Raw genomic sequence first — 15,181 nt, 5'->3', positions numbered from 1 at the left:
TGGGATTTGAGGTCAAAAGACACCCCCAAAAATCACTAACTACTTTACCTACTAAATGGAACACACAACCTCATTCTTATTTCTGATAAACTGCATTTTTATATATATTTCTCACTCATTATGAGATATCTTAACATTGTAAACATAGATGGAGTTTCCTGGTGTGGGATATGAATTGTGGTGCTAGAGTCAGCAGATTGTTTCATAGGTTTGTACCTTCTGAATGCCACCAATAAAATAAATTAAAATAAACGTCGGATTAGAAAATAATGGGTATAATGGTCTATATATTTCTAAACAATAGGGTATGCCAGTACAACAAATCAGCCTTTTATTTGTGGTCAACAATGTTATTGATTTGTATATCATAATTTTGAAAAATATGTACATCTAAGGTGGAGACTGTCCTTCCAAAATATAGAATGAATCCCCTTGCAATATCTTTGTTGTGTTGGTCAGAAACCCATCTGCTAATATTGATAATAGATGCCTGCTGCACTCCTTTGCCAGGGACACCATTTTTAGTGGTTCACCACTTGCAAAAGCCTGCTTAGGGCACTTTATGTAATTCCCAAATCATGAATTATCAATATTTCTCAGTATCCATTATTTAATTATACCTGTAATTCTATCTTCAAAGTCTGTCTTCTCACCTAAGGGTCCCTAAGGGAGCATGTGTTTATTAATACATGAATAGGGAACAAGGATATTTTCATCCTTTGGCAAGTTAGGCAGCCTTGTCCTTTAACATTTGGTTTGCCCTTAGTATATCTTTGGCTGAAATAGAAATACTATAGTTCGTACCTGCACCCGTCCTCATACTTACCATAGTTTTTTCCCTATTTCTAATAATATTCAGACCTATATTTGATTGGACACAGTCAATATTATCTAACATTTATTTGCACTTATAACTCCTGGGTGAAAGCTCTACCTGTCAATTCACCTAACTAATACATTCCAAACATAATAAGCAACAGGCCTCCATAGCACTATACTACATTCCAGCTTAACGAACCTCTTTAAGCTTTTAAGTTAATCTAGTGAGGACATTCCATGTTCTTATCATACACACTTGATTCTGCGAGTTGTTTTCTCTTCAGATGGCCTAACACAATTTGTCTGTAGCCAAGGCCAGAGGTATTAAAAACTCACTCACTCAGGTGATTTGGCCTAATTGTCAGTTCCTTGTTTGTGGTTTGTGTGATCATAATCTAGCTGGGATAGTTTGTCTGCCTTTACTCTAGGTACCTGCTACACTCTGAGTGGGGACATTTGTTAGCTCACAGATTATACAGCTCATCTTCTCTGCTACTTACTCCATTGTTGATGTACGAAATTAGGTTAGGTTGAGAGGTGTGGCAACCCCATTCAGGCAACAACCACAATCCTTGTCAGGGTGAACCCCAAAAGTCACCAAATTAACCTGTCCTTATTCCTCTGGTAACTTGGCATAAAGCTGTCATCCTTAACTTGGAGGCGATGTGTAGATTATTTTTGAGGGCACACAAACACCAACTGCGGGTCTCTGGTTGTGCAAGACCAGGGCAAAGTCAAACCTTGAGGTCAACAGTGATTGAGCGTGGGTCAGATACACAAGTTGGTTTGGGCCCGCTCTCCGATTATCTTCAGACTATGAAGACATTTTGAAGAATAATTCCTGAGAAGGTAGAGTTCAGAGGGGCAAGGCAGAAGGCAGTGTCTAAGGAGGCGTCATTGTCGTGAGCCACAGGACCAGGTCGCAGTGAAGATTTTTACCTTTTTACCTTTGGACTTTGTCTCTATTTTGGGAGGTGAAAATCTCTAGTGGGAAGAAGCTGCAGGCTGTAGCCAATAAGGGATGCACAAGGCTGCATACCTTCACCAAGAGGTCTGTTTGAACTGCTGCTGTAGACAAGAATGTACCGGGAGCTACCGCAATGTCAGGCTTCCCGGTGATGCACCTTGGGCTGATTGGCTGGCAGGTAGGTCCCGGCCATCTGTCGGTTTTCAAAGCAATTTTTAGTGAAAAACCATCTATGTCCCAAGCTTTAGAAGCAGCCAGGAACAACACCTCCTACACCCCTTCCAAGTGTCAAGAACCTGGGGGCACCACTTGGGAGGTTAGGCCTCACTACAGCAGAGGCCAGGTGCAGGGTTCAAGGTTGGGTTCAAGGAGGTTGGTATGTCTCTTTAGCTCCCACAGGAGGTCAGTCAATTAGTCCTTGGAATTACTTCTGGTGGTCCTTGATTCAAGGAGATGGTCCAGTTCTCCCTCAAGCAGCAAAGCTGGCCCTCAAGCAGCAGGCCAGACCTCTGGGAAAAGCAGGACAACACTCTGAGGGTCCAGGTATTCCTTCCGACGTCTTCCACCGGTCCAGGAGTGTAATCAAGTGGCGTTCTGAGGGTTCAATATGTGTACCTGGTGCCAGACTTTGAGGTGGGTGATTCCCTATGCTACCCAACATCTGGTTGTAAAAATGTCTTCCATTCCCCTGCCAAGGCTCCAAGAAGTCTGGGATGACAACAGACTAGTGTCAGGTTCCTTTGAGTGTGCTGGAGTAAAGTCCTGTGAGGTGTAAGTTGGAAAGCTAACACCTCATCCCGAGCCATCCTGGCAGGACCAGGTCGCAGTGAAGATTTTTACCTTTTTACCTTTGGACTTTGTCTCTATTTTGGGAGGTGAAAATCTCTAGTGGGAAGAAGCTGCAGGCTGTAGCCAATAAGGGATCCACAAGGCTGCATACCTTCACCAAGAGGTCTGTTTGAACTGCTGCTGTAGACAAGAATGTACCGGGAGCTACCGCAATGTCAGGCTTCCCGGTGATGCACCTTGGGCTGATTGGCTGGCAGGTAGGTCCCGGCCATCTGTCGGTTTTCAAAGCAATTTTTAGTGAAAAACCATCTATGTCCCAAGCTTTAGAAGCAGCCAGGAACAACACCTCCTACACCCCTTCCAAGTGTCAAGAACCTGGGGGCACCACTTGGGAAGTTAGGCCTCACTACAGCAGAGGCCAGGTGCAGGGTTCAAGGTTGGGTTCAAGGAGGTTGGTATGTCTCTTTAGCTCCCACAGGAGGTCAGTCAATTAGTCCTTGGAATTACTTCTGGTGGTCCTTGATTCAAGGAGATGGTCCAGTTCTCCCTCAAGCAGCAAAGCTGGCCCTCAAGCAGCAGGCCAGACCTCTGGGAAAAGCAGGACAACACTCTGAGGGTCCAGGTATTCCTTCCGACGTCTTCCACCGGTCCAGGAGTGTAATCAAGTGGCGTTCTGAGGGTTCAATATGTGTACCTGGTGCCAGACTTTGAGGTGGGTGATTCCCTATGCTACCCAACATCTGGTTGTAAAAATGTCTTCCATTCCCCTGCCAAGGCTCCAAGAAGTCTGGGATGACAACAGACTAGTGTCAGGTTCCTTTGAGTGTGCTGGAGTAAAGTCCTGTAAGGTGTAAGTTGGAAAGCGAACACCTCATCCCGAGCCATCCTGGCAGGATGGCATATCCTGCCAAAATCTAGTCCTCTTTTGTCTAACTGTCTGGGAAATACAGAAAGCCAAACAACAGAGCTATTCACAATCATGTGACTTCATTATATCACCTATTGTGCACTAAAGCGATAGCAAGATAATGCAAATGTGCGCCTCATAGCATTGTGCAAACAGACCCAGTTTAGAGGTTGCCTTGGAACTTCTGACATTTTTATCTGCCTCTGGCCCACAATGAATGATAGTAGCAGAAGGGAGTAGACATCACTGTACTGCACAGTACCTTGTTTCAATACATTAGCACATTAGCCATGTCCCTTTAAAATATCACTGTGAGATAGGTAGGACTATGAAGTCCAAGTCTTTTAGCTAAGTTGGGAATGCTCATTTCCATCTCTGTGATCAAAGTGAGTTTACTACTATATATGTGGCAGCTACATTTTGAGTGTGCACATTCTATTGAGCATTTTTGAGGCACCTTTGTGCTACTGCTCATTGTAGCACAGAGACCACTGCAGACACGACTGCTTCTACTGGTTGTAGTTTATTAGCAACAAGGGAAAGCATGGTTACCTGCCTAGGCAATTAGGCATTGCCATCTTCCCACCAGCAGCCAAAGTGAAGCAAGTGAATAATTAGAACCATGACTAGATGATGTAGAGGGTGAAATTAGGATGATTTGAGGGAAGGAGGTGACACAGATAGTAGTTTAGAGGAGAACTCTTAAGTGTCAATTGTACAAACAGCATAATAAACAATAAGAGTAGAAAGAAAAGCATAACAACTAGAATAATGTTTGTAAAAAGTGGTGGAATTATTTGTAAAAATAAAATTAGTGCAACAGGGTTCCTATAAATTCCTGCACACTTGGACCTCAGGTTGAAAGTTTGGTCAATGTATTCCTTAGCTTTAAAAAATTGCTACACTGTGTTCCTGTTGTCAAAGTCGTATAATTCTCTGTATTTATCAGCAGAGCAACACAACATGCTTGAAATACCAATGGTTAACACACATCCCGGGAGATGAAGAATATTGTTTGAAAGTGATCATAAACACCCATTATTCGCCATGAAACACAAATGCTTTGTAAAGCAGAGTGGATGGATGTTTATAGGTTCAGTGTCCAGCTTATAATGTTAAATGTTTTCATATGTTATGATATATGTTCTGTAAAATGCATGGATATTAGTTTGCCGAACACTAATGACTCAAATATTGTATATCAAATTGGGCCTTATGACTGTACTAGACATGTACACGGTCAAAAGGTTTTCCTTGATTTGGAAACACTTGAGCCCAGTGCTACATATATGAATTAACTTGCTATTAATCTTGAGATTAATCTGAGTTTCTCTCAACTGAGGGAAGCTGACAAGCCACAATTGTTGTTGTGGCAACATATGGAAACCATATGAACTGTGTCCTTTATGAAATCATATGGAAAGTCCTACCTGCACCCTGCTGTCAACTGAATGTGAACACAAACCTAACCTGTCCAGAAGAAGCTGAACTCCCCAGTGAACCTATGTTTCTTCTTTGCAGAAGATGGAACATTGCCCAGGAATGATGCTGAAAAGATGCTCCATATACCTAAGGAAGGTGCTACTTTCACTGAGGATAGCTATTCAAAACCATCCTTCAACTGAATACCTAGAAGCCCCCTCAGTTCTAGGAGATGAAGTGGTAGATCCAGACCTTCATGGAGACATTTTATGTGAAGAAGCATTGATGGACGTAGACACCACGAGTATAACTCCCTCCAATAAACCCAGCAAAAGGGTTGGCTTCACTTTTGAATGAAAATATAATCGATTAGAAAGTTCTCCTATGTTAAAAATTACAGAACTTAATGGATCTTTCCTGACAGGCATCAGAAAACAGGAAAATACCTATGTCCAAACAATAACTTACTAGCTAAGCCATTCATAGAAGCATGTAAAGCATCAAGAAAAAACACTGGTTTTAAACATGGCTCTGAAACCTTTTGATGTAGCAACCAACAGTGATCTCAACTCTATTGTATTATGTTAGCAAAATGTGCCCACACTCAGTGTTTTTTTAAAACAATGTAGAGTTTGATCCCTGCCATGTCTTTTTCCGTCTATATCTCGTTCTCTCTGATTTGATTGCACATTGGGAGCAGATAGGCAATAGACCCACATTTATTTTGAGTTTCAATGTTTTAATTATGATTCTATTCATTGTGTACATTTTACAATATCAGTGGTACTTTTTTAAAGATCAGTGCTTATTACACCAATTGTGATTTATTTACTATTTGGTCTGTAGTTTTCCTTTCCCAATTATTTGTACAGAAAAATGGCAAACCAATTGTGTGCTTTAATTGTCATGGTTAATTGTACTTTAAGACGTTTTGAGGCAATTTATTTTGAAATCTGACGCAAAAAGACTTTTTTCTTGCATACATTTATGTATATATTGTTTGTTTGTAATCTTGTAAAATACTTTTAAAACTTAAATCTGTTGCAAAAATCTAAGATATTGTTTATTTTTAAGATGAAGCAATCTATATAAAATTGCTGAAAGACTAATCAAGATGTTGTAATTCCACAGTATGTAAAAAATGAGATAGATATTTGAAAGTGTGAGATATTCTACTTCATATTTAGCCTAGTAGCCAATTATTTTAATTAGACACTTCTGATTTAAGAAAATCAAAATAAGGCATGCTTATGTAAATAGAGCTAAGCAAGCTGCAATTTGCACTATCAACTGATATGAAACCTACTTCTGACTAATGACATACTACATATCAGAGTTGTTATATGAGACTGTTATCCCAGGGTTCAATATTTGCCTTGATAAATTTGTATATATATCCACTTTTGACTGTGTGTGCTTCCATTATTTCGTAATTGTATATTTAATTGCAGCATTTGGACTTGTTTTTTAAGTTTTCTGGCACTAATTAATGAAAAAATGAAAGCAAACCCATCACCCAAAAAAACCATTAGCCACCCCTTTGTTATGGTATGCCCTCTTTTAATTATTTTGTAACCACCTAATGATAAACCACCTAATGAAAAATTGTCAAATGGTTATTTGACCGACTTCCTGGAAAAGCACAATTTCCTGCACCAGACGCAAATGGGCTTTTGTTCTGTGTACAGTACAGAGATAGCCCTCTTATTGACCTCGGAGGATCTAAAAAAGAACACTAGGTCAGGGAGGGACCGCTGTGCTAATTTTTCTTGATTTGAGTGCAGCCATTGATACTGTCTCCCATGTCATCCACCGACATAGACTGGAAGCTACAGGTATCACCGGAAGGGTACTAACATTACTGACCTTGTTTCTAGATAATAGAAGCTTCCAGGTCAGGGAAGGGCCCTGTCTGTCGGAGGTTCATCAGGTCAGACGCGGAGTGCCACAGGGCTCAGCATTTATCCCCACTCTTTTTTATATATATGTCCATCCTCTAGTAGACATTATCTGTTCATCAGGCCTTACCATGGTGTCTATGCAGATGAAACCCAGATCGCTGTTTCCTTATCACCCAATACTAGCTCAACTTTGGAGAAACTGTCCCATTGTCTGGAGCAGGTGAACAATTGGATGGCAACTACCTGTTTTAAACTGAACTGCAAAAAAACTATGGTGCAGGCACAGAGGTAAAGAGATTCACTCATCTGCATGGTGCCAACCCTCCATGCAAATGAGGAAATGCCCTCTAGAGATAGCATGGGCGCTACATGTGCCAGTACTATTTGAATTACAGAAGCCACACAAATGTCTGCAGCCCCTTCTGTAATACCAATGTGCCCTGGGGGCACACAAATTGGGTGCACATGACCATTGCTCCCCAGGGGTACTCTCTGTAATATGGCCCCAGTTTATCTAAAGAACAGTTCTAATCCTTATAGCCACAAAATATTGCATAACAGGCGTAAATGGACTTAGAAGGGAATTACTGTATGCCATTTGTGCATGCAATTACACAGAAGTAAATTCTGAGAAAAGTATGGGTGTTGATCGATTTGTCTTGTGAATTCATGAGCATCCCTAAACCTGTGAGTATGATGGCATTCACAAACTCCTCTCCAACCCATTTCCACCCTGAAAGAGATGTGTTCCATAAAGGGCAACAGTAATTCCAAGGGTAGAATGGGGTGCAAACCACCCCTTGTTGAGGTTTCAGAAAAACCTAACTATGTTGCTCCATTATCTAGATTTCTGACTAAAGAGGCATTTTATAGGCTTGACTCAAGAAGTCTATGAGAGAACAGCCACATTGTTCCATGGAGCCCCAAGTTATTGTCTCTAGTTGAAGTTCCAAAAACATAGCTAGAACTAAAGCTAGATCTGAAAGCTGTCTATAAATCTGTTGATAATAAGAAAAAGAAAGTGTAGAATGTGATTGTTAAGCATCATTGCACTCCAGAAACTGATGTCCTCTGTTTGAAAGGAACCGCAAGCGAAAAATATAGCGAGGGGTTGGGCCTATCCAAGGGCATCTAGGCTTTAACAGATACACTCTGACTTGTGCCAGTCTTGGACACTTTCAACCATGGATGTTGATTCACCAAAATGCAAGAGTAGTGGAAGTGATAGCACATAACCTTTGACCCCTGATGACATTCCTCACTCATATATGTATATATATATATAAATAAATATATATATAAATGTATATATATATATAGAGAGAGATAGAGAGAAAGAGCAGGCACAAGGAGGAAAAACGGTAGAAACTACAGAGAGGACAAGTGAGTCATAGAGACCTCCCAACTTTCTGTTCTTGTTATTGTAATTCAGGACCCTTGAAATCAAACGATGCGACTTAGCTAATCCTAATTGATGCTTGTCTGAAATTGTATTGTTAATTTTGGAGGGGTGACCTCTACCAACTTAATAAACACAACTTGATTGGGATAAAACACATTTCTTAGAGAATATCGGTTTAACCCTTGATAGCAACAATGCGAGCAGCAGGCAATTCCCAGATAATTACTTCCTTCCTAGTCAATACCAACATTTTTAATGCACAGAAAAAGGCAAAGTAAAATTCTCAAACCAATTTAGAAGAATAACAAATGAGCAAATATACACCGAGAAATTAAATAATTGAACATTGGAATTGTAGATATAAATATATAAAGTTTTAAGACAAAAGCATCTAAAAAAAAGTAAAGTGGTTAGCAGGAATATAGGCTCGATTTCACACTGACCAGAATGGAATGGAATGGAGGTGGGATACAGTAAGGGGGTAATCCAAGTTAAAGTTTTTACCTTAGGATTTAGTTTTTTTGAATGAAAGTCAAAATCTTTCCGTGGGGCAAGGTTCAAGGCTGAGGCTTGCAGGGGTCCCTCAAAGTCAGGTTGGTCATCCTCAAACTCCCACTGAAGCCATTGGTTTATGTGCCTAAAACTAAAAACGGAACACAACTGAACTCTTCTTTCCACTAGATGAACTTGAGGTAGGGCCCCTAGATAGACCCCTATTTAAATGAACTTACCTCCCCTTTGTTGAGGTCATAACAGGTTCTCCCTTTTACTGCAATTGGAGTAAATATTTCTAGTTTTTTTTTAGAATAAATATGAACAGATCCTATAAGGCCCATTTGTGATCAACAAATGAAAAGAAGTGTTAGGGCTGTTCATTGTTCTGTTAACTTTCCTGTACCCCTGCACCTCGCTCAGGTTTCTAATCCCCACTAAGTGGCCAGTTGTTGACAACACCCTTCCCTTCCTGGGTCCAGAGGACAGTCCATTGTCCTCTTGCAGGCAGAGTTGTTAACTCCAGCCAGGAATGTAGGTTGGCCTCTGGAAGTTTGATGAGTGGCTGAACCGATTTCAAGTCAGTCATGTCTCAGGCAACTCATAGTACATTTTTATAAAGTTACATTTCCACTAAATTTATAAAACATCTGATTTCACCGTTAAATCATATTTTGAAAAGTAGGTAGAAAATACATTTTATTTATTTTTTCTAGCCGTTTCGCAAGAGATTTGTAATAAATATTTTGGTCACACGTAGGCCTATTTCTGGCAAATCTACACTAATCTATGAAGTGAAAACAGTGTTTAGTCCTCCATTCTCTGTGAGGGCACCTATTTCAAATAAGCAGTGGACTATGTTTTTTATATTTAATCTGAAAATCTTACCTTCTGCTTTGGCCAAGAACTATGCTTGCTAAAAACATTCTCTTCATGTTCACAGTTCTTGACTGGAAGACTTACAGGCTTGTCCAAGGCTTTTGAAGCCCTAGTCAGACACTGATTGAATGAACATTGCTCTAGAAATGAGTCAGAATGAGAAAATTAGCCAATGGATTACCATCAAATTAAAGAGACAGCTGCCTATCATCGTTGGTCTCTGGTAGCTTGTTTTCCAAACCAAATATATCCCTTGATTAATGTTTAGTACCTTAGATTCAGTTATCATAAAATAGCATAAATCAAATACATTTATAAGAACCTGTATATTTGCAGAATACTGATCAGTACACACGGATAATCCTAAAGCATCATATAACAATTTCTGCGGGCGAGATATATTTTGAGATATTAAGATGCAGGATTTACATGTGAAATTCTTTCATTCTCATAAAACTCCAAACTATTAAAACATATGGAGATTATCTAATAAGCTAGTTTAAAAGCCTTTCAATAGAAGTCATGTGCTTGGTATTATGTGTTTCACCTGATGCTTCAAGATCTGCACACAAATGCTATGACTTTCATCCAGCCGCGGACAGTGCACTTAAGAACGGTGGGGCCGGTTGGGGGTGGGATTTCGATAGACGATGGCGAGGGAAAATTATTTATTTATTTTATTATCCCTTATCATCATCCATCTAAATCCCCCCCCCACTTAGCCCCACCGCTCTTACCTACACGGGCCGCGGCTGCTTTAATCACTTCATAATTATTACAAGTCAGGAACCCTCTTCTGACTGCAACATGCTCCCTCATAAGTCCATCGAGCTGGAAGAATGGTATTTCTTCTGAGTTCAAAATTTATTTAGTTTATCTCACTTTTTTACCCCTGAATGTTCCTATTAATTTGCAAATGCATTTTTACTATGGTTAAGTATGTCACTGTCCTGCCTTTCAGTTATTTCTTGTTCCTTTCGCATAGGGCTTGCACTCATCGCCCTAAACCAGTTCACGTGATTGAAAATATTAAAAATTGATCATGGATATAAAAGGTAAAACTGAGTGTAAAAAAAATTAAGTGCACTAGGATTAGTGAGAACATGTTTCTAGTAATGCGTTAAGAACTCCACAAGGGCCTACACAGAGGAAAAGAAACTGCTAAACCAATAAGTGTGATTTGCTTGTGTGATAAACGTTTTGCACACCATAGATCTACGCAGTTATAGCACATTGCTGGCTAATAGAGCAACAGTCGATTGGTTTGCATTCTAGAAGAGTAAATAGCAAATGACAAACTTCAGGATTTGATGTTGCTGTATGATTTGTACTTAATAGGTACGTCTCATGAGATGTAAAGTATATAGGGAAGTTCCCATGTGAGTGTATAGGATGTGTAAAAAGGATTTTTGTTTTTTTGGGCTTTCAGTTGATCACCTTGATTTCTGTAAAGTGTTGTGGAGTTCAATCATGCACTTTAATTATTGGGGTTCAATCTTTTCCTTTATTCATTTACCAGGAATATTATAGTGCTGCACGCTACTCTTATGTACCTCAGAGTGCTCTACTTGTCAAAAATGTCTGAGTAGTGGGAATCCAGACAAATTCATTGCATGCTTGGTATCCATTTTTATTCATCACTACTGCAAATGCTTTAACATAGTTAAAGTCCAATCTGAATGTCTGAGTTTTTAAGAGTTTCCTGGTACACTGGTAGTTGAGTTCTGCTCTCAGTGTCTAGTTCAGGGCATTACTGTGCATTGGTAATAAACCTCCTCCTTTTAGCTACTTGAAGCTTCATTGAAGATTACAGTGATCTGTATCCTTTTGTGGATTTATGTGGGATGCACTGGAGTAGGCTTTTGCAAGTGCCTTATTCTTGTCTTGCCAGTAGTAAATCACTGGACATTTTCAGATAACTACCTATAAAAGGTATTTACCGCCCAAATCCTGCTAGTTTGTGAGTGTTCATCACTTTCACCGTTGTACCCACTCTAAAATGCCAACAAATTCACCCTTGATCCACTAAACTCACAGATATTCTGTGTTAGGAAATCCATTTACGAGTGTGAATTCACGTTCTATGAGTCAGTAAAGTGTACTTGCACTTATACAGTAAGATATGTGCGTACCTAAGCAGTATCTATTTGTGCAAATACATTCATAGCTCAGTGAATTGAGACACAAGTCCCTGATTCAGAAATAAAAATATAAGCATTGAACTCTCCACCTAAACTTACTTTTATATAATTTCTGAATTTACATACGTTGATATGTTTGGAATAGTGCACCAGGCACAGGTTTCCAGGCGTACCACTGGGAATCTCAACTAAAAATCGCGTTGTGCACCTATTCCCACTGTGCATAATTTTGTGTACAACGAAATGGAACTCTTGGTCCAAAAGCCCATTTTTTTACATTATTCTCCATGGGAAATCATGTATTTCTATGGAGAAAATCCTTTCCGCACCCCTAAAAAATCTGAGTATGATCCATTCCCCTTCACACATTGCAAGGAGGGTTACTCCAGAGTTTGGCTGGAATGAATCAAATTCCATTTCCATGCTGGAAAGAGGTTGGATAGAAGTTTAAGAATTCCCACAAACCATTATGTTTGTGGGCTTTCTCAAACGTACAAGACAAACTACGGCTTGGCACACTCACTTCCCACCCTTTGACTGGGATTTACTACTGCAGATTTCTTGGCACTACTGGTAGATAAATCCACAGGAGTAAATACCTTTGTAACTAGGCCCCAATATTTTTACCATGGAATAAGAGTTTTTTCAAAAGAAATACTATTATCCTAATCTATACCTAAAATGTGTACTTACAAATCAGCTGCATTTGAGTGTTATGTAATATAGCATTAGTTTGCATAACATTTACATATCTTATTTGAATTGTGTGAATCTCACTGCATAAGCTATACTGAGTCTTAGTTTTACTTGAATGCAAACAAATAGCTGACCTCAAAATTAATTCTTTCTTTCTTCTTCTATTTGAATCACAGGAGCTAAAACAAGACATTTCCAGTTTCCGGTTTGAGGTTTTGGGCTTGCTAAAAGGAAACAAGCTAACTATACCGCCAAAAATTACAGGTGCGTCATCATTCCCGGACGAGGAAGATAAACCTGAAAGGAGAGGGAAAGGAAAAGGCCTTAAAACCAACCTCAGCCTCTTTGACATTACCACTATGATTCACCCGCGCTCAGCTGCAATAGCAGCAGACAGGCTTAATAGTGTGAGCAATGGCTCGGCATTGGCAGTGACCGAGCCTGCCAAAGAGAAAAAGAAAACTAGCTTTGTGAAAGAAATCAAGAACTTTGGTCTGTTTCACAGACGGTCAAAATCAAACTATACAGACCAGAGCTCGAATAAGATATATTCTGTTTCAGAGGAAGTGGCTTGCCAAGAGGTGGAAACTAGTCCACCTCAAGAAAGTCATGAGGCAGAAAATTATGCACTGAACTCCCAACAAAACACGGAAGACCACCACCATGGACACTGTGAGTTAGAGAGCACAAACGAAAGTGCCACAGAGATGCCACAATTGATGTCAAGTGACAATGGGTACCCTCGGGAATTTGAAAAAGAGGCCGTACCACCAGATGTAGAAGTGGTCAAAAATATTCCAGAGGAGCGATGGAACCTGAACTCTGAGCTGGAAGCAAAAACGGAGATAAATGTTCCAGAAGACTGCGCGACAACAAGATTGTGATCCATAAGAGAAGACAGCTCAGAGAGAAGATATAACATATATATTTTGCATAGTGCATTTTTGGGAATGTTTTAAAATTATATTAGCAAATGCCAATTGACACTTTATATAATTTAACAACAGAGTCACATAACCCAGATGTAATATACTTAGACGAGTGACAGGCCGTACAAGAACGTTCTGTTTTGTAGCCTGAATTAGTTCTCACTTTTTTTAATAAACAGAAGCATCCTGTATTCTTGTACTGTTGATATAACCCACAAAAAACTGTTGACTCTTTTTATATTAAACCAAGTGCAATATTGCGTCCTCTTATTTTCATAGATTACAAATTAAATTATATGCAAAAAAAGTACATACTAATTTAGCAAATGCACATTTACTCTTTCATTCTAAGTATCATTGTGCCTGGTGTAGTAAAAATGCAGTCGCAAAAAGCGGTTGCAATTTGTGTATGAACCTTTTGTGACTTCTAAATTATTTTGTGAACCGATCTATGTACGAATAAGTTGGTTCAGATAATTGGAGTAAGGTGCAAGCACACCTAACTCATTAATATTCATGGCCTAAATTGCTTTGGTTCCAAATTGTTCCTGATTTAGGTTCGTGAACATCACAGGGATGGTAGCTTTCTAGGGTCAGCAGACCCCCATGTCTGTGATCAACTTTAAATAATGCAAACCATTTTCAAATGCTGTTCCATTTTCTAAAAGGAAGCGGCACCTAATTTTTAAAAAGGTTTTCTTTGTTTGAATTGTTTATTTGAAAGTTGGCAGTAGTCCCCCGGACCCCAAAACTTTTTTTTTGCATCCACAAAGGAGAAGGCATGCTTTAGTGAATGGATTGCCACCCCAACTTGGGAGTCTGTAACTTTTCACAGTTTTTTGACCAGATTATGGTTTCAAACATTTATATGTAGGATACTGAATCGGCATTTGGTAGGGACTCCTGAAACACTCATTCCAAAAACCGATTCTAGCACTTTTCTAAACATATTTAGTGATTCATAAAAACGTCTCTAAACCCATATATTTGTTTAGTACATAATAAAAAGGGTTTCATCATTCAAAAATCTTCTTATTTACGAATTCGTAGGATTTGTGAATTCTAAAACCCTTGGTATATCCGGCCATAAATCGGAAGTATTAACAGCAATTAATTACCTGTATTTCCTGCATGTGCTTAGGAAAATTAGCCAATCAGAAATTATGTCACATAGAGTAAGTATATCACCTCCCAGATTTCCAATTAACATTTGTTTATGTATATTGCTTGAAATCATGTAGATTAATTTGGAACTTCTTATTTCACAACATTTAAAATTTGTATATTAAAGTAAAAAGAGATCTTTGCACCCGAGAATGAGACTTTTGAAGGAATACTCTTAGGTGGTTGTTAGGTGTGAGTTGTCTTGGAATGTTTGCAGATATTATCAGGTTCTTTAGTCGGCAAATATGTCCTAGCGCCCCTCTTACTTAGGCCCTAATTATGTTGCCAGTCGGACGAGCGTCTGACCAGCATCATTGTGGTAAAGGGACTGGGCAATAGGTAGTTGGCAGTCCTGACCGCCTATTTAGGATCCTACCACTGTGGAGGCAGTCAGAAACAAGCCTTTTGGCATTGAGACTTGCAGGGGCGGTGGGTGACATTTGAAAGTGGTGTGGCACAAAGCACCGTAGCGAGCGAGCACAGCGAGCGACCCCGAACCCCAAAAGGGGGGTTAGGGGGGGCAACCCCCCCAAAAAAATTGACAAAAAAGAAGAAAAATGGTGCATTTTCAAGCAAATTTGAGAAAGCAGGAAGGTTAATACAGCAATTGTGAAAGTGCAGTTATTACATTAATAGATGGCCTAACATAGGTAGCTGCTTATTCAGTATAACC

At 39.5% G+C, this 15,181-nt stretch overlaps 1 protein-coding gene across 2 annotated transcripts in view; it reads left to right on the top strand.

Annotated features, from left to right (window-relative positions):
* The window catches only part of TRPC4 (transient receptor potential cation channel subfamily C member 4), a 1,462,580-nt gene extending 1,448,976 nt beyond the window's left edge, over nt 1–13,604 (top strand). The window contains exon 12 of one of the 2 annotated variants that reach the window (XM_078657230.1): nt 12,592–13,604. In XM_078657230.1, the coding sequence (XP_078513356.1) occupies nt 12,592–13,299 (708 nt within the window). In that variant the 3' untranslated portion in view covers nt 13,300–13,604. Of the gene's footprint in view, nt 1–5,003; nt 6,285–12,591 lie in introns of those variants that run through there. The other variant, XM_078657231.1, reaches the window with a different exon arrangement.
* Nucleotides 13,605–15,181: the final 1,577 nt, after the last annotated feature.

Source organism: Lissotriton helveticus, chromosome 8 (assembly GCF_964261635.1).
Source record: "Lissotriton helveticus chromosome 8, aLisHel1.1, whole genome shotgun sequence".
Lineage (NCBI taxonomy): Eukaryota > Metazoa > Chordata > Amphibia > Caudata > Salamandridae > Lissotriton > Lissotriton helveticus.
Note: the sequence above shows the minus strand (reverse complement) of the source record. Positions and strands in the feature narration are given on the sequence as shown.